Source organism: Cicer arietinum, chromosome 4, assembly GCF_000331145.2.
Source record: "Cicer arietinum cultivar CDC Frontier isolate Library 1 chromosome 4, Cicar.CDCFrontier_v2.0, whole genome shotgun sequence".
NCBI lineage: Eukaryota > Viridiplantae > Streptophyta > Magnoliopsida > Fabales > Fabaceae > Cicer > Cicer arietinum.
The window spans coordinates 9098136-9125392 of NC_021163.2; the positions used below are offsets into that span (position 1 = coordinate 9098136).

Consider the following 27257-nt stretch of genomic DNA (forward strand, 5'->3'; position numbering starts at 1 on the left):
GAAAAGAGCAACAACCATGTAAAACTAACAATCAATCAAACAATCTGAGGAACCAAAAGAGAACTATCATAGAGAATGAAACCAAACTAAATATAATTACACTGAAGCAAATGCTCAAAATATATTATTATGGTCAAATTATATTACATACCATTTGTTAAAATTATTTTCTCAAATTACCTTAAATTTTATAATTATGGATTCAATACTTTTGTAGTCACCAATGTTAATATAAAGGTATCATTGGAGGTGAATTTTTTGGTCATGTAAACTGCAGTTCTTTGAAGGAGAAGAGGAAAAAAGGGAAAAAAGATCGACCACAGTGGGAGTCGAACCCACGACCTTTTGATCCGAAGTCAAACGCGCTAATCCACTGCGCTATGCGGTCTCATTTGATTATAGAGGCATATAATTTAGTAAAGATGGTTATTTACATCTAAACAGTGATGCACTTATCAGATTCCTTAAAAAAAAAATGATACTTAGATATAAAAGATTTTTGAATCACTAAACAAAAATAAAAATGAGTATCCCGTAAAAAAATTCTTAAACCATTACTATAAGCCTCATTACCGCAACTAATCCCACTTGTCTGTCTAATTCTTGCCAAATTGCCATGATGGGATTCGATCTTATTTGTTTTTACACTGGACCAAGGAAAAGGGAGAGGAATGAAGAACGGTTGGAAATTCTACATACAGATGATCCCATTGATGTGAATCAAGAAAAAGGCCTCAAACCTTTGTTTTTATCTTTAAATAAATAATCATCGTGCAAACCCATCATATAGTCTTCCATTTCCCCATCATGACCCCACCCTTCTCCAAGTGTCCGTACAATTTTGTGATAAACAAATCATGTTGTCCAGCTAGCCTTTTGCATACTTTTCCAATTTAGGGAATAACAAACACACCTTTCCCATCATAGACCACAAAAGGAACACTTTCTATTTTATTTTTCGCATTAATTTCAAAAAAAATTTACTGAATTTGTATCCTCTCACATTTGAACCAAACGAATAGTTATATTTATCATCTTATTATTTAAATGTATTATAATTTATAATTTAAAAAATTATAAATAGGTTTAATATGTTTTAGTAGTGGAATGATAAACATAATATTTAATTCAAATATGAAGAAATCTAAATTTCGTTTTAATCATGCATGTCTTACATTTAAATGTCTCTATTAAATAGGTGGTATAAATATTGGCCCAACATAGACGACTTCTTTTTACCATTAGATTAAATTATTCATTAAATGTGTCATAAATTTAGTTAGTGGCAGAGTTTGATTAAAAAATTTGGAGCTACCAACATAAAATTATAATGTATAAATTAAATATGCAAATAATATTATATAACTAAAAATTAAATTGTAATAGACATAAAGTAGGATATCAAATAATTTAATAAAAAAATACATTAAAGTAATGTTTTAGGCTCTTTAAATACATACAGAATTGATAGTTGCAACAATTTTTATTTCAAAATAAATTGTTATGCTATCTGCAAAAAAGTTAGCTTCCATTTTGTTTTTTAATATAAACTTAATAATTTTCATTAATGAAAAATATATTTTAATTGTGGTAGTATAAACTGAAAGAGTCGTGATAAGGCAGTGTAATCCATTATTCAAGTAGAAATATTTCACCTTTTCATTTGCAACCAAACATGTACGCAATTCTTGAATGATTGATAAATTCCTCAAATTTAAATATTGACGAACATCAACTGAGAAATGTCGGAGTTGGAATTTCAAATAAATCTTAATTGACATAATGAAATTCATATGATAATATTTTTTTAATATTTAAAGTTTTATAATTATTCTTAGGAGTCAAACCACAATTAAGAATTAACAAATCCATTGTTGGCTCGCTAAATTTGTTATTCAACTCTTGTAATTGTTGATAAATGGCAGTAAAAAATATTTTCAACTCTAAAATAATGCTCTATTGTGACCTGACCTTGTTGAAGACGAGAGTGTCCAAATTTTGTTGTTGAACAAAAATTGTCGAGATCAAGAATCTCAATATCATCTTTTTCATAAAAAGTATTCACTCCAGTAAATAATATCTCCCTATCATTTTCGCTTAAGGTTTGAATAAGAGACTTAGTTGTTTCAATCAAATATATAACATTAACTACATCTTGAGATTGTTGTTGTAAGGTTTGACAAAGCATATCAGTTATCTCCATAATGTTTTTCATCAAATGCAACATAAATATAAAATCAAATGTATTCAAACAATTATAACCATTATTAGCATCTCCACGTGTAAAATAACTTGCTATTTATTTTATAATTTTGTTTAAAACAAAACAAGTTACGTGATCTCCAACGAGTATCCTTAGTCCATTTCAAAGTGCCAATTTATTTGCACTTTTACCAATTACAATCTCATCAATTTATAGCAAATGTGCAATTTCATCTAATTGAGCAGTTTGTAACTAATCGTGACGATTCGTAGAAGAACAAACAACATTGACAACAAAATTTAGCTTCTCAAATAATTCATTAATTGAAACAACTTCTCTTGATGAAATAACCAAGACAAGTTGCAATCAATTAGCAAAACAATAGACATATTATACATAAGGACAATCATTCACAAATATTGCTTGTAAACTATTTCATTCTCATCTCGTATTACTAGCACCATCAAACTCTTGACCACGAATGTTAGAAACATCAAGATTAAGTCAAGAAATTATATCACATACTTCTTCTTTGATAATTAAATTTGTAGTGTCTCTCAAATATGTCACATCAAAAAATCGATCTAGTATAAAATCAATGTTATCAACAAATCTTAACATAAGAAACATTTGATCCTTTTTTGAGTCATCATGAGCTTCGCCTACAATGATGCAAAATTTCGAATCACCAATTTCTTCACACATATGTTCTCACGCTACTAGAAATAATATGGATTTTTTTTTTTGAATCTGATGTGAAGTATACTTGGAATTATATGGAGCATTTTCCAACACAACTTTTACAATTTCATCTTTGTAAGATGTCAAGAGTTTTATCAATTAAAGAAAACTGTCTTGACTTCTTGACCCTCTAGTTTCAACATGCCCCCTAAGAGCACAAAGTTGAAGTGTTAACCAATAAACAATGTCAATTGATATCTTGAGATGTATTCGATTCTTCAAAATTTGTTATAAGCTTTGCACTTGAATAACATTTCTAATTTGTCCATCTTGATTCAATAAATTTAGACAAGCTTTTATTGTATTATTGTGTGGCGGGCAAGGATTCATCCTTATGTGTTTGAGAAAAGAGCAATATTTTCCATTTTTCCATTTTTAACTTTCTTTCAACCTCTAAAACTCGTACCAATGAAGACATCTGATGTGGGACATCCACTTGGTATTTTACTAAATAGATAGCATGATAAACAATATGCAATATCTTTGAAGGTAAATACTCGAGCCATGAAGAAAATATGTTAAACCAAACATATTAAAACTTTCTTGGATGAACCTCGTTGTCGGACAAATGATATTGTTTTAAATTTATTTGATAAATACCACATTTTAGACAAGCTCTTCCAATTGATATGGTGGATATTGTCAAATTTGAGGGCGCTTTCAAAAATCGTGTTCTAAACAATTCTCAAAGTCATATTCGAAAACTATATAAACCTTGGAAAACTTATTCTCATTTTCTTTGGATTCTCAAATATAGTTTCAGATGCATAAGTTATAATTTTTTCATCTATTTCACTCTCACAAATTTCCCTTTTGAAAAAAGAATATATTCTTTTACTATTCTTCATTCTCACAAACTTTTCTAATGCAAATAAGTTTTTTAAATAAATCAACAACCATAAATCAAAATAATATGCACAACAAAGTCAATAAAAGACAGGAGGATGTTAGGATGTGAATTCCACTTAAACATTGGTTAACACTTTTAATTTAACCTTTTTAGGTCCCAACAATAGTCCCTAATATAATATATATACATCACAGACTCAATAAAAGACAAGTGGGTGGATTGATTCTTAAACTTGTCAATTTAAACTCATCAATGTCTTAATCTCATTAAAATTATAAACTAAATCCAATAGTCCAATTCACATAATCATATTCATATTCACATTCACTCTCTTATAAAGTCACAATCAAACTCAATTTATTATCAGTTGAAACAAGTTATCAAACTCAAATGGAGTATCCAAATCATGACATTGAGAAATGTAACACAACAAATCAAACCGAGTGAGTGAATGAGTGATTCACATCAGTGGGCATTAGGGTCAAGGGTTGGGAAGTGGCGGAGATTGTATCGCGCACGCTAGGGCCAGATGATAAGGGAGACGCTGAGACAAAGTGAGGAATGAAGAGCAGTCAAGTATAGACAAATAACAATACGAAGACGAGGTGAGGACTAAGGAGATACGACAACGTGCAATATGCTGAGAACGAGATAGACGAGGAGGATACAATTATGTAAACTTGAAAGGGAGAAATAGGGAAGATATGGCAATGCCCAGTCGATAAAATGAGACAAATGACGATACTCATTCAAAAGAGTGAGATAAATTTGAGAAAATACAAACTTTAGGATTTTGGGTATGTTTGTTATTTTTTAATTTCAACAAGGGTACAATCATTTTAACTGTTTTTTTTTTTCTTGGAGGTGATCGTGACATCCTATCCTAACTAAGCTATGCAGGGCTCACACCAAATACAACCCATGAACTTAAATAAATAAATAAATAAATAAATAAATAAACTTTAACTATGTCTCTCATTGCACTCATTATCTCTTACTATAATTTCAAATCTTAATTTTAACAAGTATGAACATATAATGTTATTGGAATTTATATTTTTTGATAATCAGATGTTAATTGCTTATAAAATATCATCTAGAGTTTGATAAAAAATAATGGTGAATAAATATCTGTTTTCTATAGGGGTGGGAATATGTCAAGCTATGTCCGGCTTTGATAGACCTGACTCTGACTTACAATTAATTTCTTAGGCCTAAGTCTGACCTACGACATATCATAGATTTTTTTTCCGGTATGGCCAGATTTTTTTAAAAGTTTGGTCTGGCCTGAAAAACCTATTTAAAAGCCTTATTCACATTAAAATATTTAAAAGCTTTATTCACCTGAAAGAAACACCTTTTCAACCCTAAAAAATAATTTTTGGTTTTAAATAATAGATTTTTTCCTGAAACAAACGCATCCTTATTACCTCTCAAACAAACTCAGAGATATTCAATAATAATATAATTAATATTATTATCAACTTTGAAACACTTCTAAAGGGAATGTACCTATTTTATGCATTTTGTTTACATATTCGCATATACTGTTTTGATTTAAGATTTATTTTTATTTATAAAACTTAAAATTAAAACAAATTCAATGGAGTTTATATAAGATTTTTAAGAGATTTTACAAAGGCTAACTTTACTAAAAGAATACAAAGATAAAAGAAAAAAAAAGATTTTGAAGTACTAACTATTGAAATCTTATATAGTATAATAATTATATACTAATATGAACGATTCAACTTGAAAAGAACGGGAGAAAAAAAAAGAACGGAAATAATATAGAACGACTACCAAATATGGAATGACTACTAAGTGATTGCCTAATTGATAGACTTTAAAATAAGAAATAATATTATTAATAAATAATAATAATAATAATAATAATAATAATAATAATAATAATAATAATAATAATATAATAAAATATATAAGCCGACTTGTCAGGCCTAATAGGCATTTTTATAAACTTGAGTCTAACCTAGTTAAATAAATAGACTTTAAAAATAGTCTAAGTCTAACCTTTTTATTAAACAAATCAGGTCATGTCAGACCATAAGCCCCGAACAGACGACCTAGCTTATTCTCATCCCTAGTTTTCGAAGCTGTAAGTTCTATACAAAAAAGGCTTAATTGCAGTTTTAGTTCCCCCATTATTTTAGTTGATTCACGAAAGTAGTCCCCCATTTTATATCTCCTCAGTTTTGATCCCCAAACATAATTTTGGCTCAAAACTTGATGAAGTGTCATTTTTTTGCACTTATTTAAGTCACGCCATGCCTCAAGATCTCGTGGTGCAATGCAACAATTGTATATGAAGTCTATAATTATAAATGGTGTGGTGTGGCTTAAAAAATGACATTTCATCATGTTTTGAACCAAAATTTTGTTTGGAGAACCGAAACTGAGGAGAAATAAAATAGGAGGACTACTTTCGTGATTCAGCTAAAATAAAAGGACAAAAACTGCAATTAAACCTAAAAAAAGATTTGCAAATATAAAAGTAACTATTTGAAATATTTTTATTTGAATTTTTATATTTATTCTTTTCAATTCTAATGATTTCTTTTGATAAGAAATTAATTTTTCTGTAATTAGATTAGAAGGGACGACGGAGAAAAGTGAATAAGAAGAATTTGAGTGGTGTTTTGGTAGTGATGGGTATTGAGTGATGTGAAACAAGATCATTCTTGAGAGAGGAATTACATGTGGAGGGTGTATGATAGTATACCAAGGGTGTCAAAAATCTAAAGGTAAACTTTCAGGGCCCATCATGGACCAATAGTTTCATGGGTGGAGGTTATAACGACCCTTCACTTAAAAGGATTTTTATTAACTATAAAAGTAGGTGAATCTGTTGTAGACCACTCCTATATATGGTATATGATACATAACATAGACATGAACAAACACATTTTAGATATAAGACGGATTTAAAGGTTATTTACTATATTAATGCCAAAACCAATATTTTAATAAACTTGATATGTTTGTGTTGGAGATTCAAATTTAGATTTCATACCATCTGAAAGTCTACACGATTTCCACCTAGCATCATAAGAACATAATTTTTCCCCAGTAGTTGCAATTTAAAAATTCAAATTTACATTATTTGTCTGAAAAGTTATATATTCACCCATTTGAGTACATCAATAATATTCTAATTTTGATAAAGCAATTAAATAATATTAATTTATTTTTAATTTTATAATTTAAAATATAAAATTTAAATTTAAATCGTTTGATCTTGATCAAACGATTTTTGAAGTTAAAAATGCTTAAATATAGACACTTCGACTATATGGAATTGAATTCATGTAAACCCACCTCAACACCATGTTTTGCAATCAAGAGTTCCTCTCACCAGAAACAAGCCTACTTGAAACGCAATGGAGGTTGGAGCCCCACTATTTTTTTTGATAGATATATTTATATAGTTTAATTAATGGACTAATCATTCCTACATATTAAAATAGACGAAATTGCTAATTTCTATTAAGAGTTGAATAAGTCTAATTGTTATATCAAGTGATCAACGACAATATTTAAGAGTTGAATAATCATTGTATATAAATAATTTTGAGTTGTTTCTTTGAATAATTTTGTTAAAGAGAGGTTGAATGGTTAAGTGCTTATAAGAGGGTATTATCGAGAATTGGATGAGAAATTGTTTGTTTAGTTAATTATATAAGGAAATATATTTTAATTGAAATTAAAAATGTAAAAATTTAAAATATGAAAATAGTATAAATATAGTGCAACGACAGTATGAGATAATTTTATATAATTATATGATAGCTGCTCACACACACACCCTGAGTATATTGATCAATCTATAGAATTACAAATAATAATTAAATTAATTTCATGAACGTTGATTTTTAATGACCATATTTTTTATAAATCGCATGACATAATATCTATAGTTAAAAATAAAAATCTACATCAATAACTTTTATTTGAAAATAATATTAAAAATATTTTTATTTAGTTCATCTGATATTATTATATTTAGATTTAGTCATTGTAGCTCTTCTACGAGCATACATTTTTAAAGCTTAAAATTATCTTTAAATGAGTATTAATTATAAATTAATGTGCACAAACACTACAAAATGCTTAAATAAAAAAATAAATACTTATTAAATACAAAAATCATGTTTTGTTGATTTTGAAATTCATCATTCAACAAATTCAAGTAGTACATTATCTCAGTCATAAAAAGAATAACAATCAAGACTCAATGTATATATTTATATTCAATATTTAAATATTGTAAATTTATTTTAAAAAATGAAAATAACAATTTAAAATGAAACTTCATCTTATATTGTAAGGTCCAAGTAACAACTTGTATAAAAATAACTCAAAGTTCAAATTATAAAATTAAAACTTTCAAGTCTCTAGGTATTGTTTTAAAGAAATTAAAACAAAGTATAAAATAAAAAGACATACCTTTATCCCCTTTGAAGAATCACACCCACCCACTTCCTGATTTGCTCCACCAGAAGTACCAACTATCTCTTCTAATTGCTCGTTGTCATGATTTTCACTCACTTCAGCCACATCATCATATCATCACTATTATCGTCAACACTATCATTCTTATCATTATTACCAACAGAACACATTTTATCTTTTCCCAAACCATCACGCTTTATCAACATTTCACCACATGAAGCATATTCTCAAACCCTTTCATGGCGCGAACCTTTCGTCTTAGAAAACGATACCATACAAAAATCATATATAAGTTTTTCTTAAAACTTTCCCTTATAAACTGCTCTTCATTCTTAAAAGTATTAAGACAAGATATTATCTAACATAATAATAATAATAATAATAATAATAATAATAATAATAATAATAATAATAATAATAATAGCATTAAATCATAAGATGTGCATGGAAAAAAAATCTGAGATTGTTCAGCAACATAAACAGATATAAGAACAAAAAAATGAAGAAAAAAATAAGATTGTCACATTACGGAGTTGTGCAGCAACACAAACGATTGATGACAGTGGAGGCAAATAGGTTGACAGTCGTTGTTAGGTTGACAGTGGCGATCAATTTTGAATGCGAGAACAATGAAGACAATTAAACTTGAATGTAAACGACACGAGGTGATCAAGTTTGAAAGGATGGAGACAATCGAGCATGAATGTGAATTGTACAGAAGTGATCGAGTTTGAAATAGTTGAAGCAATCGAGTTTTAATTTGACAAATGAGTCGAGTTCATTGGATTTTTGATTGAGATAATTGATTTATTTGTTTTGAAAAAAACAAGGATTTAATTAATAGAATAGGTTTTAGTTAGCACAAAAAAAAAAAAAAATAACTAATACACATTAATTTTAACAGCGCTTACACAAAAAACACTATAAAAAATATAAGTGTAACTTGTAATATCGCTTATAATATAAGCGCTATAAATATTGAAAACAATTGCTTATAACATAAGCGCTATAAATATTCAAAACAATGTATAAATGCTAGGGTGCATTAATTTTAATAGTTTTTATAAAAAATGCTATAAAAAAATATACATATAAATATTGAAAGTGACGGTGTTTATTCAAAAAGTGGTATAAATATTGTTTATGTAATATTTAATAGCGCTTAAATATAAACATTAAAAATTAATTCTGGCGTAGTAGTTATTGTAGCGACATAATTTTAAGGTGTTTACATAAATTGATGTTTTTATTATAGGTACTATCTATTTATTATTTTTTTGCAGAACCCACACAATAAATTATATTAAAATAAATTAATATTATTAACATATAATGATATGAAATTATTAGTTGAACTTATTTAATAAAAAAAATTTAGTGTTGAATTAGAGAAATTAATACTTATAAAATAATGTAAATTAAATTATAAAATAACTTGTACACGCAAGACTTGTTTATGCATCCAATTTAAAGTGTTCTATTGTAGATGTTTTTTAAAAATCCCACCTTAAATTTTTTAGAAAATATATGGTGGATATGTCATTAGATATATACACCTTAAGAGAGATTAAAATAAAAAATAATAATTTAATTTAATAGATTGATGATAATAAAAAGAGATATAAAAATAAAAATAAAATAAAGGGATATATAAAACAAAAAATACTAAGAAAGGGATGAAGAATGATGATGATGGTGTACGAGCAGAAGGGGGAGAGGCACGTGATATAGTGATGAGTAACAAGTTGCATTGCATTCCTCGATTCTCTTTGGTTGCTTATATCGCGCGGCTACGTCAATGTGCATGGCAGCAAAGCAATTAAAGGGGGCGTGGTGGGCCCTACAACCACTGCAACAACACAGTGGCTCGCCAACGTCTGAACTAAGCAATCAGTTATGACAATGATTCAGTCACTCCCATCTTTCTTTCTTTCTCTCTCTCTCTTTTTTTTTTTTAATAAAAAAAAGTATGTGATTGGACTACTTGTTTTTTGTAGTAGCGATGTTTGGTTCCGATCCCTAGAACAATCCTCGGATCATCCCAAATAGAATTTCAAATCCTCTTTTCTACACACTTTATTTCATAATCCCGATTATACTTTACCGTAATGAATTCAAATGTGTTTGTATAATACCTAGCTTCTTCAACATATCTGTGCATTGTGTCAAATATTGATGGATATATAAATCGATTAATGAAACATCTGTGTTTTCCTATATTTTACTCTTCTTTCCAGGAGAAAAGCATGGTTATAAATGAATCAAAGTTAGTAGATAGCGAGATCATTTTATTAAGTTGTTTGAAACGAAAGAAAGATAACTGTTTTTTGCTTTCTTCGTTTTAATTTGATTGAGTTGAAAAAGAAATACACAGGTGTATATTTTTTTACTTTTTGTGTTTAAGTTACTTTTTAACCGGAAAAATGAGTTAAATCTTCTATAAATTTTATTTCGTTTTGACAATTTGGAAGAGAAGAGATGTGGCTAAATACACTTATAAAATAATTTCTCTTAATCTTTGAACCACCAAAGAGACTTTTAATTAAAATAATTCTTTCTCATATATATATATATATATAATACTTATCCTATTCTTTATTAAAACATCTTTTATCTCCTCAATATTCTTGTAATATTTTACCTTCTTCTTCGTTAAAATATCTCTTATTTTCTTTGTTGAATCAACAAACTCTAAAACAATAGTTAGATTATTATTAAATTAAAAGTTTATATTATGACCAAATTAATTTCATTAAATAAAAAATATATGATATACAAATAAAAAAAAGTATTTCAATATCATAGATATATAAATAAAGAAATTAAAAAAATGTATAAAAAATTAAAAAGTGTTCCAACAAAATATAGATAAATAAAAATATTAATGAAATTATATATATAATATCTTTTTTATCAAGTGATCTAGTGACTAAACTCATACACTTAAAGTGTAAAGAATGAGAAGTCTCATATTCGAACTCAAACTCTTACGTATCAACATCTTTACAAGTATCAATTGAATTGTATTTATAAAACAAGAAATATAATATCATCAATAAAATATAAAAAGTGAATTTTTTATTTATTTACTTATTTACTATGAGTTATAAAAAGAACAACAAGATGATTTAATTAATAAGTTAAGAAAACAAAAACCACAAAGGCTAATAAAAAAAAGTGCATGACAATTTTAAAATAAAAAATAAATAAATATTTAACTATAAAAATAGATACATTTCCTCTTACAATTCATTTCTTATCAAATTAGGATGATCGAATAACTGTGGGCCCTATAGACACTATTTTTTTCTTCACATATTTTATCCGCCACTAAACCAATGAACAAATTTCGTACATGTGTTTCATGCATGAATTATTTTTTAAGGATGGGATATTGCCATACCTCAATTAGAACCATTCCCAATTATGCCCATTAGAGACGTAGCCAGTAATTTAATTTAAGGGGACTAAAATAGAGAATCATTATTCAATTAAATCAAATTGAATTTCCATATAAACGAAAAATTTAAAAATATTTCTGTTAAAGAAAAAATATGTCAAAAATATAATATAACTATTTTTTTTTCTTTCATACATAAATTAACATTTTGACCTAAAAGATATAAATTTTTTAGAAAATAAGAAATTAACGATGACAAATTAGGGATAAGAAATTTTTATACAGTCTTTATTTTATTTTTTTATATTGTTTTTCATTTGTTCTACAAAGGTAACTCGCTTTGTAAATTAAGAGACATTGAATAAGTTTTAAGCAAGAGAATCTAAATTCAGTCCCGAATAGTAAGATAATTTAACTAATTATTAATATTTATTTAAGAAAGTTAAAAAGTTGAGAGAAATCATGGCACCATGAGTTACCCTTTGCTAAGCCTTGATGCCCCACTATGTTTTTATTTTTTATTAATGGAAAGGACTATTGATTTCTTTTTGGTAAGTCAATATAGTTAATCGAAGTGACCATTGTTCCCCTATAATTATAAATTTTTTTATAAGCAAATTTATTAAAGAGAATGTAAATAATATTCCAACCCGTCTATAAAAAAACAAAAAGTCAGACTCAACATTATAGGAGAAAACCACCGCTCACCTTATATGAAGGATTTCAGAGGTCTCTTTCTCCGATTATGTTTTGCATAGCAAAAATAATTTCTTAATTAGTAGATGATTTATTTGATGGTTAGTCTAGTTCTTTTAACTCCAGTTAATTATAACACTTGATCCAGTTAATTATAATAAAGATGATAGCAAAATTATATTTAAAGTAATTATAACAAGTATAATATGAAATTTTGTTTAGAAGTAACATCAAGTTGCCTCATGTATAAAAAGAAAAAAAAGGTACATCAAGTTGCATATGTTAATCTAGAACAAATTAATACGCGCATATGTAACTTAAGCTAAGTATGATAAACAAAGATGCTGGTCCGCAGTTGAATAGTAAGTAAAGCAATAAAAAAGGTGAAGCCACAAATACTGTACATACGTCACTCGACCATTGCATTATGTATGGTGCAGTATGCAGGCATATAAAATTTCATCGTGTGATGCTCTGCCATTTGTCGATATCCTATTTGTGGATGTAACGTTCAAATTATAAGACATATGCATTCATGTAAATCATTTCATATTTTAAGAATTTATTAACAATATATTTTCATATTGGAAAATTAGTTGTGGACACCAAAACACGTAATTTCTATCTTCATAGAGAAATAAATACATAAGATGATATAATAGATGTAATAGAAAAAAGAATAAAGAAAAAATAAAATGTTGAAAAATTTAAAATGTTCAGATTTTATTGTTGGTGTTTTTAATAACTCGACATCTTAAGGTGAAGAAACGTCGGTGTATAATTTATGTTCAAACATTATTTAAAATTTCAGCAACAATATCGATATTGTTTGTAAATAGAATTAGCTCATATTGTACAAAAAGAAAGCATTAGCTCATAATATAATTATTCACTCATCCGAATTTAAATATAAGTAAAAATGAAGTTGACATTTAATATATGTGATTCAAAATTTATAATAAATATATTAATATTTTTTATTCTATTTTTATTTAATTATATTTGAGATCGAAAGAAATATTTATCATGAATAAAATGATGATCCAACTAAAAAAATAAGAAAATTAAATATTAGTGCTTAAAAAAATAGAAATGATTTAAGGTAAGGTTACCAAAGTCTTCACTTTAGATGTACATATATGAAAAACTTATTATTAGCTTTTGGGAAACAAACAAAAAGTCACGTATACACAAAAATACCACAAATATTAATAGTTGTTTTAAATCTCACTTGTTATTGAGATTATTTGATTGCCATGCTCAAAACTCAAACAATTGAAGTACCGACACATAATTAACATCACACACGACGTGAATATAACACATTGACATTAGTAATATATTGGAAAAAAAAAGAATATGATGGTATGTAATTTATATACAGTGTTGTGTTAGTGTTCAATACCCAACACACATGAGAGAAAATGAAATAGATGAGAAAATATTTTTGATAAATATAGAATTAAGAAAGAAAGTATAGAAAGTAGTTGAGTCCTTTGTAGTTAATTTAAAGGAGGTCCTTTTCAGTGTATATCTCTCTCTCTCTCCATAATACTCTGAGCAGCTAGATGAGTCTAACTTTTAAGACTAGCGGTAGACTCGGATCCTGTCTCCTTTCCTTTCCCACATTCAACTAAAATATCAATTCTCTTTCTCTCTTTCTCTCTTTTTTTCTTTTTCTTTCTTTCTTTCTTCACAGTTGACAGAACACCAACCAATTCACTCTCTCTCAACTCTCAACTCTCAACTCTCAACTCTCATCATGAATGACCCATATGCTTTCCCGGAGGATCTCCGTCGACTCATATCATCAAGAAACCATCTAACCACCACTACACAACAACCACCGTCTCTGTATGCTTCTTCTTCTTCTTCTTCTTTTCCTTCTCCATTCAATAATAATTCCTACGACCCTATCATGCAAATTGGTGATGTTTTCTACCCCCGTCCCGCTTTCACTCACCACTATGATTATTATTCTTCTTCCTCCAATACTCTCATCAACCCTATTCCTATTCCTATCCCAACTACAACACCTTCTTCTGCATTTGCCGCCTTACAAACCAATTCTTCTCATAATAACAAAACTAACTGGCTTGCTTTTGATCCTTCTAACAACAGATGGCCAAGACAAGAAACCCTTTCTCTTCTAGAAATCAGATCTCGTCTTCATTCTAAATTCAAAGACAATAATCACAAAGCGCCTTTGTGGAATGAAATCTCTAGGTATATAAACTATACTTACTGTCTTTAATCTTAATTACTGCTTTATTTAGTAACTTTTTCTTCTTTAGCCTAATTTCCTTTTTCTGATTGAAAATGACACTCCCTATTATTATACTTAGAGGTTATTAATGACAACTGAAGATTCATCTGCTTTTTCTTATCATCTTATTCTAGTGAGTGTGTGTGTATTATACTACTTGCACTTTTTTTTTTTTTTTTTTTGATGATGATATAAATCAATATTGCAGGTGTGCTAATGATTAATTTCTAACTCTGAAACCCTGACTTTGTTTTTTGTAGTTCTATTAACCTAATTTGCATAGCTAGCTAGGGCTATTGGATTTTGTTTTTTTAATTCACAGGCATGGTATTTGATATTTCTTTCTGACATCTTTAATGAAGAGAGAAGAATGTTTTCATTATTTTAATCTTTTTAGTAATATAAAATAGGAAAATATCATGTATTGTGTTATGCTTTATTAATTAGTACTATGTTTTTACCCCCAAGGTTTTCAATTACAATTATTTCTCTTACCCAAAAAATCTCTGGGTTTTGTAAGAGATTTTTGTTGAAAATTTTGATCTGCACTTGCAGTGATATATATTATTTTTAATATCGTGGAGAATTGTAATAAATGTCACTGATGCAACTCTAATAAAAAAAATGTGATATAATAGATTTCATTGTAGCGACCAACTAAATTATTTTAAGAGATTAAAGTTGGTAGATATTTTGTAGTAATAATATAGTTGATGTTAGATATATTAATTGATTAATTAGTGTAAATTACAATTGAGCAATATCAATTGCAATATTTGAGTTATATCAATATAAAAAATTATGATGTTGTTGTTTGAATCGTGATCACAAATATTTTTATATAAGAAAACTATGAATGTTTTATGTGTATAATAATAGCTTTGTGATGTACATATGTTTAGGATAATGGCTGAGGAATTTGGGTACCAAAGAAGTGGAAAGAAATGCAAAGAAAAGTTTGAGAATTTGTACAAATATTACAAGAAGACCAAGGAAGGTAAAGCTAGTAGACAAGATGGTAAACACTACAGATTCTTCAGGCAACTTGAAGCAATATGTGGAGAATCAAACACTACTCATCATCATGCCTCAACTTCTGATAATACAACTCTTCATCATGCTGCAAATGCTGCTGTTGATTCTCATCAAACTCCAAGCTTCACAACTAACCAAGAAAATGTTATTAATATTGGTGATCATCAAAATTTGAATAATAACTTCAAGTACTCAGAGAGTCTCACAAGTTTCTCAAATTCATCAGAATTTGAGATAACATCATCATGTGAAAATAATGATGATGAAGATCTCTCAGCTGTTGCACACATGATGAAGCAACCAAAGGAAAAAGGGTTAGTAGAAGACCAAAGACAAAGTGATGATAAGAGGGTAAGAAAAAGTTGGAGAGTTAAAGTGGAAGAAATTGTTGATTATCACATGAGGAACATTATAGAGACTCAAGATACATGGATGGAAAAAATGTTGAGTGTGGTTGAACAAAGAGAACAAGAAATGGCATTGAAAGAAGAAGAAAGGAAGAGAAAAGAGTCAATGAGGTGTGATAAAGAAATACATGAACTTTGGGCTAAAGAAAAAGCTTGGGTTGAAGCAAGAGATGCTGCATTATTAGAAGTTGTTAGAAAACATATTGGAATAGAAAATAAAGAAGCATTGGTATCAAATAAGAATAAGAGTCAAGTAAATGATACAAAATATGGATACCCTTTTGAAAATGTGGATCAAAGATGGACAGAAATGGAGATTTCAAGTTTGATACAATTAAGGACAAGTTTTGAACAGAGAGTAAGAGAAAATGGTGATTTGGATGAGGGTGTTTGGAATGAAATAGGTGAAAAAATGGTTTATATGGGATTTGATAGGAATGGAATTGAGTGTAAAAAAATATGGCATGAAATTAGTATGTCTCTTAGAAGGACAGTTGATTGTGGAGTCAAAACTAGGCCTTGGTGTTTGGGACTTAAGGTGACAGATGATGATGAAATTTGACACATTGCAAAACACATGCATGCATCAGAGTTTTTGGGTTCTGAGCTTCAAAGAGCTGATTATTAAATTAGCAACTTTGGCTCATGGAAAATCATAAGTTGTAAGAATCTAGTATTTCTATTTTTTTTTTTATATAATAAATGTTAATTCGTCTGTTTTTATTTATAAATAAAAGTAGATTAAAAAATTTAATATATTTAATTTAAAATTTAAATTAAATATATTAATTTTTGTTACATTGACTACTTTTATTTATAAATAGCAACAAATAGAATATTATTTTTAGTATTTTGGTAGAAATAGAAATGAGTCTTGAGTCTGTGATATATTTATCACTCAATTTAATAACTCTTTCACTCTTTTAAGTGAATCTAATTTCATCTTGATGTTTTAAGTATGTGTGTAGGATTAGTATGTGGTTAAGTGTAAACTCGTTGACATTTGTTGTTTAATTTTATTGACATCAAATACTTGAGTTTATTAATGATTTATGTGAACTTTGTAAGTTTTTATGTTTTTATATACTGTTTATTGTTTTTGTAAGTGTGCTAAATTCTTTTAACATACTATACTATATACTATATATAGTATCGTGTGTATTCATGTTATAAAGGTATATTAGTAGAAATTATTATTTTTTACGGAAACTAGGGAAAATTAAAAAATAATTGATGTTTATTTGGTAAGATAAATAAATAAATAACATCAATTAAAAATAGATAAATAATATGAGACAAATAAAATTGTAAATGAAGTACTTATCATAAGAGAGTGAATAATTAAATCATATATACTCTATTAAGTGTTAAACATAAATAAGTCAAAATATATTTTGCGTTTAAGATTATTGTGTCACAAATATTGTTTGTGCCTCCTCTCAGCTTTCTGCCATTTATTTTAACGAAATGAAAAATTATTTACCCCTATGCTTTGCAAACCCGAGGCCTTATGTAAATAGGCGCATTTATTTACAGAGTTTTGGTTGGAAAAAAGGAGGGGTGAAAAGTTTATTATTTTTTAATACATATATATATGTTGGGTTTTTTTATGATTTCAAATATAAAAAACCGTGTTATTAAAATAAAGCCGTACATAAAAAAGTGACGTGTATTATGCATAGTTCAAAATGTGAAATTTTCAGAAATTTTTAGATTTCTCAAAAGATTGAAAATCTCGGAACATAATTATGTTCTTAAGTTTATAAAAGTTTATTTTGAGATTGAATGTATAAAAGTCTAATTTGAAGAGAAAAATAGACCAAAAATTTTAATGATTAAAATATTGAATATATTTATAATATCTCTCTAGAACAAATTTTTTTATGATTAAAAGTTTAATTTGATCTACCCAGATTAATTTGGTCAAGACCTAATCTCAAATAGTGTAAAGAACAACGAATTAGGTTAAATCAAGCATCTCATTTTTTTTGTTGGATTGAGTAATAAATTATCCATAATAATATAATTTTATTGTTTACGATGAATTATAATATTCTTTCTAAAAAATGACACAATTTTAATTTTTTTTTAAATATAGTGTAATTTATTTTTATTATTTATTTTTATCAACTAAAATATATAAATATATAATTAATGAAAATATCAAAATAATAAAATTGATCATTAAATATTTTTATTGCAAGTATTAATAAAACTACGAGATTCTTAAAATTGCACAAAATACTTGCAAGTATTAAATAGCAAACGTGCTACACCCTAAAATAACCAAATATTTTTTAGAAATTGAGTCACATGATTAAAATCGTCTATTCACTTCTATTTACTCGACCAAACCATTTTTTAAAGTCGGTCTGAATTTGGTTGGTCCAACCCATATACATCCCTAGACCTCTCTGTGCTAAAGAAAAATCAATTTTTTCGGATGAGAGGAGATAATTTATTATTCTTTTTTCATAAAAAAATTAAATATAATTAAAATATTATATAATCATTTACCATGTCATTCTTTCTTATGTTTTTTCTTCCAAAACTTTAAGTATATCAAAATATAGACTTAGGCTTTAGAACTTCAATTATTTGTATTTATAATACTCTCAAAATAAAAAATAAAAATGTTATATTTTTTTTAAAGTAAACACTTATTTTCGTTTTTAAAAGTAACCGATGCTATCACAATAGTCTCATGATAAAAAAATAAAAAAAATACTTAAATCATTAGCCAATTAATTAATATAATCTCTGACATTAAATCCATAAACAACTTTATCATTATCAAACACGTGACACATTTAAAATCATACATTTTTGAATTCTTTTATCAAAGAAGTAAATGACAATAAAACATTTCCCATTACTTGAATGTTTGAATTCCAAATATTAGTTTTGTTTCTTTTGTCAATTTTCAATTTTGTAACAATGTCAAAAGTTGGAAACCCCATTGTTGAAAAAACAACCTCATTTGCATGCCTATATGTTTTTCATTGTATGAAGAACAAACACTAGTACACCATACTAAATAGCATAAACAAATTAACATAAGCATTATATCACCTACACACCATCATCTATTGAACACTAAATTTTTCTATCACATATGCAAATTGGCAATTACAAGTAATCTCAATCTGTGAAGAAGATTATTGACTCCACAGCACGAGATTTCTTAGTCTCCATACATTCCAAAGTAGGATATCCCATCATGATTTAATTTCTTCTGTTTGTAACTCTCTGTTGTGCACAAACATGAGATAATCCAAATATAGACTTCTATTTGAAAATAAGAAATGATACCTTTTTATTTATATCATTTTGGTCATTGATAGAAGGGATGCATAATTGAACAATTCATCATAGTTAACTGAGTTATAGTTAAAATTTAAAGTGATAAATTATATTGAACAATGAAAAAATGATTCAATGAATTTTAAATTATTTTTCTTTCATCCAGATATTATTATAACACCACACATCACTTTCAAGAATTAAAGTGAGTGTTTATTCTATTTTTTTCATCTAATTTCGTGAGTTAACATTGTCCTAAAAAGCAAAGATTTATTTATTGTTCAATTAATTTGTTTTCTTTCAAACCTCTCATCTCCATCCTAAATCCCAAACAAAAATTAAAAGTCACTAGTATACTTCCTTCGGTTTCAAATTTTAGCAAAAGCTTACTATCTTGGTATTAAACTATATATAAAAGTTTAAGCAATTTTTTGCTTAAAAATGGTATTAAGTATAAGTAAAAGGGATACTTTTATATTATATTTAATATTAAGGTTAAACAGATTTTTAATCCCTGTAAAATCTTAAAATACTTTGTATAAGGGAAAGTATTCTACTATATTTTATTTTTAATCTTTATAAATAATTTCATCAACTTTTATTTCCTTAAAATATTCATTTTTATTTTTAGTCCCTGATTTTACACCAATTATTGTGTATCTTTTGAATTTTTGAAGTAGTACATGAGATATTATAAGAAATTTCTCTACTGAAATTTAGAATCAAGTAACAATTTAGATTAAATATGAATTTCAAACACAAAAAGCTTTAAATTCACATTTAATTCATCATTTGTTAAAAAATAAATAAAATTTTTATACAGAAGTTGTTAAATATGTTCTTAATATTATTGCCAAAATATTTTAAAAACTAAGTTCACGTGAAACAAGTTGTTAATATTATTGTTAAATATTTTATACCAAAAATATGTTCTTAATAAAATATTTTTTCTCGTGAAGTTCACGTGAAGGATAATTTAGAAAATACGATTGATTTTTTTTATATATAGAGAAAATTTATTTTCTCACCTCAAATCTTCTCAAAAACTTCTAAAATTTATTTAAATAGACTAACTTAGAGGTGTATTTTATACAGCGAGATCGGACAATCCAACTATATATATTGTTGTATTTGAAAACATTATGGTGAGATAAGATATAAAAATATCTTCTTTATGTGTTCATTGTTATCTGCCTATTAGTTGAAAAAGCCCATAATTGCTACACTAGATAATTTGGGCTTGATCTAAATATTGCTTCAATCTATTTTATACCCCAACACCTAAACTTCCTAGCTTGCAAATCTACTAAAAATATAAAATCATTCTTCTTTTTATGTTATTAAAAGTATTTAGAATAAAAATAAATTTTTATAACTCTAGAATTTTAGAATTTTTTTTAAAATGTAAGAATTTGGAATACCAAATTTTTGAATTAAAAATTCCAAAACAATTTTTATTGAAATTACTAAAATTGAAAACTTACCATCGGTAGGTTCATGCAATTATTGATATTACCCTACAACTAAGAGTTTAGGCATGTGTTTTTTATAGAAGAAATTAATTATATTTTTAATGATCTTGGATATTTTTAATCTTAAATTTTAATAATATGTTTTTTTTAGATTTTTCATTTATTTGAAAAATTCGAAATCTCTTTTAGGTTCTGAATATTTTATTTTTGAAATATTCAAAATTTCGAAGGATAAAATTAGAATTTAATCATAGATGTAGTGTCTAAATAAAATAGGGGTAGGTATTTTGTCCAAAATAAGAAAAGTATAGGAGTACACTCCCCAATTGTTGGGTACCATTAATATTTTCCTCTTAAAAAAGAAAGACTCCATAACAGAAACTGAGTATTAAAACTATTTGGGACAAAAGATATTTTGGCAATTTTAAAAATTGAAATTTTTGGAATTTAGAAAAATCAAATATAATAATTTGATTTAGATATTGAAATTTATGCTCCGACTTTTTCAAAAATACAATTGCATGCACTGAGAAATCTCTTGAAAAATTCACTCTGATTTCATATTATTTATCTAAATACTAAAGACAATTTTGGAATATGACGTTGTTTGTGAGGGTATATATAGAACATGCATGTAGGGGGTGTAGTGTATTTTTCTTCTCACGTATACAAGTATGTGTTTACAGCAAAGTCCAGTTCTATCTTTCCAAACTTTAACCAACTATTGTGGATTCTGGCCCAATCACTATCCCATCTTTTTGTTGCTCAATCAGTCTAAGGGAATTTCTTTTCCCCTTTAGGTTTTCAAAACCTCCCCAATTTTTTTCTTCTAAATTTGTCTATGTTTTTTTTATTAATTTTCATCTTAGAAGATATGGTAAACTCCACTATAATTAAATTATACAATTGTGAAGTAATGAGGATAAGACGTTTAACTTAACAATAGCGGCATTTGTCAGTTGAATTATATTTAAATTAACTAATTTCCACGTGTGTTTTATAAAATACGAATTTTCATTTTTAATTTTTATTCATGAACTTTGTACATCTAAATTAACCAATTTTTGCATTGTTAAGATTAGTCAATCTGTATGTTGTCCCGAATCACAATATGTAAGGCAAGTGTAGATATTAAGCAGTGTTCTACTTCCGATTACTACTTATTACGTTGTTGTAATGAACGAGAATAAATGGATTCTAATTTTGTGATTAAAAACATAGCTAAATCATTAAATTCCTCTTGAAATAGTAGAAGTCGGACATTTATCTCTAAAATTTAAAAATAGATAAATAACACATTGAAATTGATAGGCATCAAACAATATATCATTATGTTAGTTTGTTCAGTTGATGTGGACGTTAACTGCTTACTTGGCAAACCAAACCATAAGAAAACTCATTGTTACGTAAGAGAAAGGCTAATTTGTCCGATTTTAAAAACAAAATTGCAATCTGATTTTTTAAAATTAAATTGAAACTCAGTGATTATTGCAATGGTAACATCTCCTTCTATATAATATATTCTTGTTCTTCCATGATTTCATATATTCTTCTTCTTCCAATAACCTTCATTTATATAGTTCTCTTTTTTCTATTTCATGGTTTTCAAATTGTAGAAAATAAAAGAATCAAAAACCACTTATTATTCTTCTTCGTTGGGTGAAAATTTGAACCCAGTGGTTCTCAAATGTCATTGTATAAGAAAAGTTGTTGTTAGAGTTGTTGCAACTAAAAAGAACTTTAGATGAAAATTCTTTTCATTTGCTAAAGATAATTTCTCCATTTTCGTTTCCTTTTTTCCTAATTTTTTCTCCCACTATTTTCTTTTGGTTTCTCAAAGTTTGCTCACCGATTTCTCCAATTTCTCTAATTTTCTCTCCCAAACTGAGACACAAGAGGGACAAAGCCAAATTGAAATATCATTTTAATAGTCTTAATCCACTCATGAATATCAAATGTTATCCTAAGAGGTATCTGTTTAAGGAGATGCATCAAGAACTAGAAAAAATAAATCAAATATTGTATTGCAATTTTTAATATGACTTTAGGGGCAAGATTGCTAGTAAGTAACCAATTTCAAGGATTGGTTTGTGTATATTGATTTTGATTTTCGTAGGTTAAAATATATGGACTTTGAAAATTAATTATATATCCTGATGGGTTTCGTATAAGGCCACCACTCATCAGAGGACTTACACCACAATTCACGAATGTATCACTACCCATTAGGAGACCTACAACACCACTCATGAGTGCACCACCATCTCCATCTATTATAGCACCACCACCCATAATAGGACTAACTTCTGGAGCACCATCAATCACAATATCATTTGCTAAGTCTAGTTCAAAAAAAAAAATGAACCAAATTTAATGTATTCCATTCCTAATCCAAAGACGCTACCTCCAAATCTAGGATAGTAAACATATAATGAAACTTTTGAAGAATGAAGCAGCTGAAAAATGAAATATTTTGAATCACGTTTTTTGTCTTGTTGACGTTTTATTGTATTTTGAATGATGTAATTGACGCTTTACTTATTAATGTTGGTTTTTTAATCATTTAGTTGTTGTATTTGACACATATTTGGATAATGTTATGCTATAATTTAGATGATGTAATTTATACTTATTACTTGTTAATTGGAATATATTTAGATTTAAATGAGCTTTATTAATGCATTTTGGTATTTCGTTTATTTTGAAAAAGATCTAAAACATCTTTATAAAGAGTGACATTCTTATCTTATAAAACAATTTTGTAATGATGAGTTAGATTTAACGTAAAAGACTAGTATTAAAATATAGTGAAAAAACCACTTACTATTTCTATCAACACACCAAATCTAGTAGTGTTTGATCGCTACTCTTGAGATGATAAATTAAGAAAAATTGAAGTCTAACATAAAATATTAATAAAATTTGAAATGAATTTATAAAGAGTAACAACTCCACTTTACATAATAATTTTGTAAAAATTAAGTTCATTATAAAACCTAATATTATATAAAAAAAATTCTATCAATTTGAGTCACATACTATTTATATTAATACACCAAAGATATTTGTTTTAAACATAAAGAGTCTAATGGATAAAAACTTAAATTCTTCGTAGAATAATGATAAAGTCTGATGTAAACTTATAAAGTGAACTACTTTCCATTTTACAAATTAATTTTATAAGAAAATATTAACTTAATAAAAAAAATCCTAATTTAAAAATAAAAAAATATCTAATAATCCTAATAATTGATCAATCAACAACCCCTAATAACATGGAGGGCAACGGACGCCATGTGACTTGCAAAGTGGCAGCCGCACATAGTGTTGTCAATATTTTATTCCAAACCCAAAACTACAATCATTTTATTTTGACAAAAAATTACAATGATTTGACATTTCTACCTTTTCAACTCTTGCAACTGAATATAAAAAAGATAACGTGTCTTTTCTTTTATTTCGCAAATTGACAAAATCTCTTATTTATTAGTTACTGCAAGAAGTGAAAAAATTGAGCTAGAGAATATTTGTTTGGCAAGTTTCATTTCTTTCTGGTGCAAAGGCATGTTTCATTTATTTATTAGCTAGAGAATATTAAATGTATCCTTAATTTGAGCATCACCTAATTGTTTCTTCTTTCTTTTTCTCATCAACTTTTTATTCATTCATCGAAAAAACGTGATTTGAGGTGATTTTTTTTGTCGTAAAATCATTAATGTGACTCATTTTTCTCTTTTTTTTTTTAATAAAAAAAGTAATATTTTGATTTCTATTTAATTATTTTTTATAAAAAAAATAATTTTAATTTCTATTTAGTTATTTTATATTTTATTTTGGTCGTGATTTGGTGTCTGAGGACAGTACTGATGGTTTATTAAAGGAATAATAAATGTTTACTAGAGATGGTTGAAGAATATTCTAGAGAGTGTCTTTTCATGGGAGTACTTTTTTTCAAGAGAGCAACACCGCTAGTGTTGAAAAGGCAACGACAACCTGTTAAAATATTGATATTAATTAGGCAAACTACAATAGAGATTTTTTAATTAGGCAAACTAAAATATTGATTCTTTTATTTTATTTAAAATTCTAAATAAGGTAATTTATCTTTTTCTAAATTAAAAAGGTTCTCTATCATTCTAAATGACAATATAAAGTTGGGATTTTTAGTGATTTGTTTTTTCTTTTCTAAACCTGAAAAAAAGATAATCTTACTTCGACATTTTTTAAAATTTATTTATTTTTGAATTTTGGTATCATTTTGATGTTATTTTTGTTAGTATTTGATGAATGAGAAAAATTGATTACATTTTGATAGGAGGAATATTGCACTAGAAATTCAAAGAAGAAATAAATATGAATTATATTTTTAAAAGAATGTCAAAACAATATATTTTTACGGATTTAGACACCATCATTAAAATTTCAACATTATTAATATTTATAAAGATAAAATAGTTTTTTTTGTTTAAAAAGATAAATGACATATTTCTATTTATTACTATTAATCTATATCTATACTATATATATAATACTTAGGGTTATAAAGTTTTGGATTAGCTTTTTTATCTTTCAATTTTACTCTCTCCTTAAACTATTTTATTTATAGATTTAATCTCAAAAAATAAGACCTCACTTGAGAAAGTAAAATAAGTGATATTAAATATAAATATCGTAAGTATATCATAATTAACCATCAATTTGTTATAATAATAATTGTTTTATGTTAGAGAATTTAAATCCTTTATTCATCATTTTATCATCTTTATTTTAACTTCATTTCACAAATATTTATATTTATATAGGCGTGACTCTTTTTAAGTTTACATTTCATTAAAATTATTATTCTATATTATCAACTAAATAACTGAACTTTTTATTGATAAAAGCCGACAGAAAAACACGTGAATAACTATGTTAGTTAACTTTAACTAATTATAAAGGAAAAAGCAAAAACCTAGTAACGCCGCACCTTACCATTTTTTCTTGGTCCCAAAAGTTGCCTTTGTGCCTAAACTGTAATGCACCAAACTTAGTGACTTTGATTGTGGAAAAGGACGTCCACCTGAAAGAAAAAAAAAATAAAAAAATTAACTTCTACTATAGAATAATTTGGTTCCTCTAACATTAGAAACACTGATAAAATAAATAGGTTAATAATTAATATTATAATCACTTATAATTTAATTATATATATATAATATTAATCATTTATTTTATCATCATCAATAATTAATAATAGTAATAGAATCCCACATAGAGAGGAAATAGCAACATGAAAACACTTAATTAATGCCGACTTAACAGTTTACTGGTATACCCATCATTATATATACTAGCACATTATTAAGTCTTAGAGTAAGAGACATAATAGGGCATTTAGCAAGAAATCTAAAAGAAGGACATAATAGAACTGTTTTATTATTACTTTACAGTAACACGGCCAACTTTGTTCAGAGTACTAAAGTATGAGTTTATGAAATTATGAAAGAAATCAACGAGTTTATTTCTAAAATTAAATGACTTTTTTATTTTATTTTATAAAATATAAGCATTTAATTATTTAAATTGATATAAATTATATTAACTTAAAATAATATAATTCAAAGTTATTAAAATTAAAAAACTGAATATGCGAACAAATTTCAAAGCATCCAAATTAATAATATATAACAGTAAAATATATATATATATATATATATACATATATATATATATATATATATATGACAAAATTAAGTGTTAAAAGTACTCGTATTTACGAAACTATTATGTTGAAAAAAAAACTTATAACAAAATAAAAAATCAAAACAACACAGCAACAATATGACAAACAAAAACATTACATTAAAATAAATAAATTACAATAATAAAAAATGAGTTAAATAAAAATAAAAATAACTTATTTAGATAAAACAATAAAAAGAAAGAAAGTTTAGAGAGAAATTTTGGAGAAAAATTAGCTCTAAATTATCCACATGGGATGAAGAAAGGAAAAATTGGAGGTAAGGTGAAGATTATTTAATTACAATAATAAAAAATGAGTTAAATAAAAATAAAAATAACTTATTTAGATAAAACAATAAAAAGAAAATAAGTTTAGAGATAATTTTTGGAGAAAAATTAGCTCTAAATTATCCACATGGGATGAAGAAAGGAAAAATTGGAGGTAAGGTGAAGATTATTTTATACTTATATGATATGATAGATTTATTCTACAAATTTATTCAATTTGAGTAAACAAAATTTTCATTATTAATTTAAAAATCAATCTTATTATATACCATTTTTTATAAGACTACTTTAGTATATTTCTTTTGATTTCTCATAGCATCTTTATACCATTAAATTGATTGTGCATGCTTCTTGAGACATTGATTATTCGAGGATATATTTTTAATAGGTTGAAAAGTTATA

The 27257-nt window shown here is 26.5% G+C and overlaps 1 protein-coding gene and 1 non-coding gene across 2 annotated transcripts; one reads left to right on the forward strand and one right to left on the reverse strand.

Moving 5' to 3' along the window:
• Positions 1-314: 314 nt before the first annotated feature.
• On the reverse strand, positions 315-388 carry TRNAR-UCG (transfer RNA arginine (anticodon UCG)). Its single transcript has one exon. It is a non-coding gene; the product is annotated as a tRNA-Arg (tRNA).
• Positions 389-13949: 13561 nt separating this feature from the next.
• LOC101513267 (trihelix transcription factor PTL-like) lies at positions 13950-17150 on the forward strand. The gene is made up of 2 exons (XM_004496122.4): positions 13950-14586; positions 15529-17150. Exons 1-2 carry the CDS (start codon positions 14123-14125, stop codon positions 16628-16630), a joined length of 1566 nt encoding a protein of 521 aa, XP_004496179.1. The 5' UTR covers positions 13950-14122; the 3' UTR covers positions 16631-17150.
• The last annotated feature ends 10107 nt before the right edge of the window (positions 17151-27257 follow it).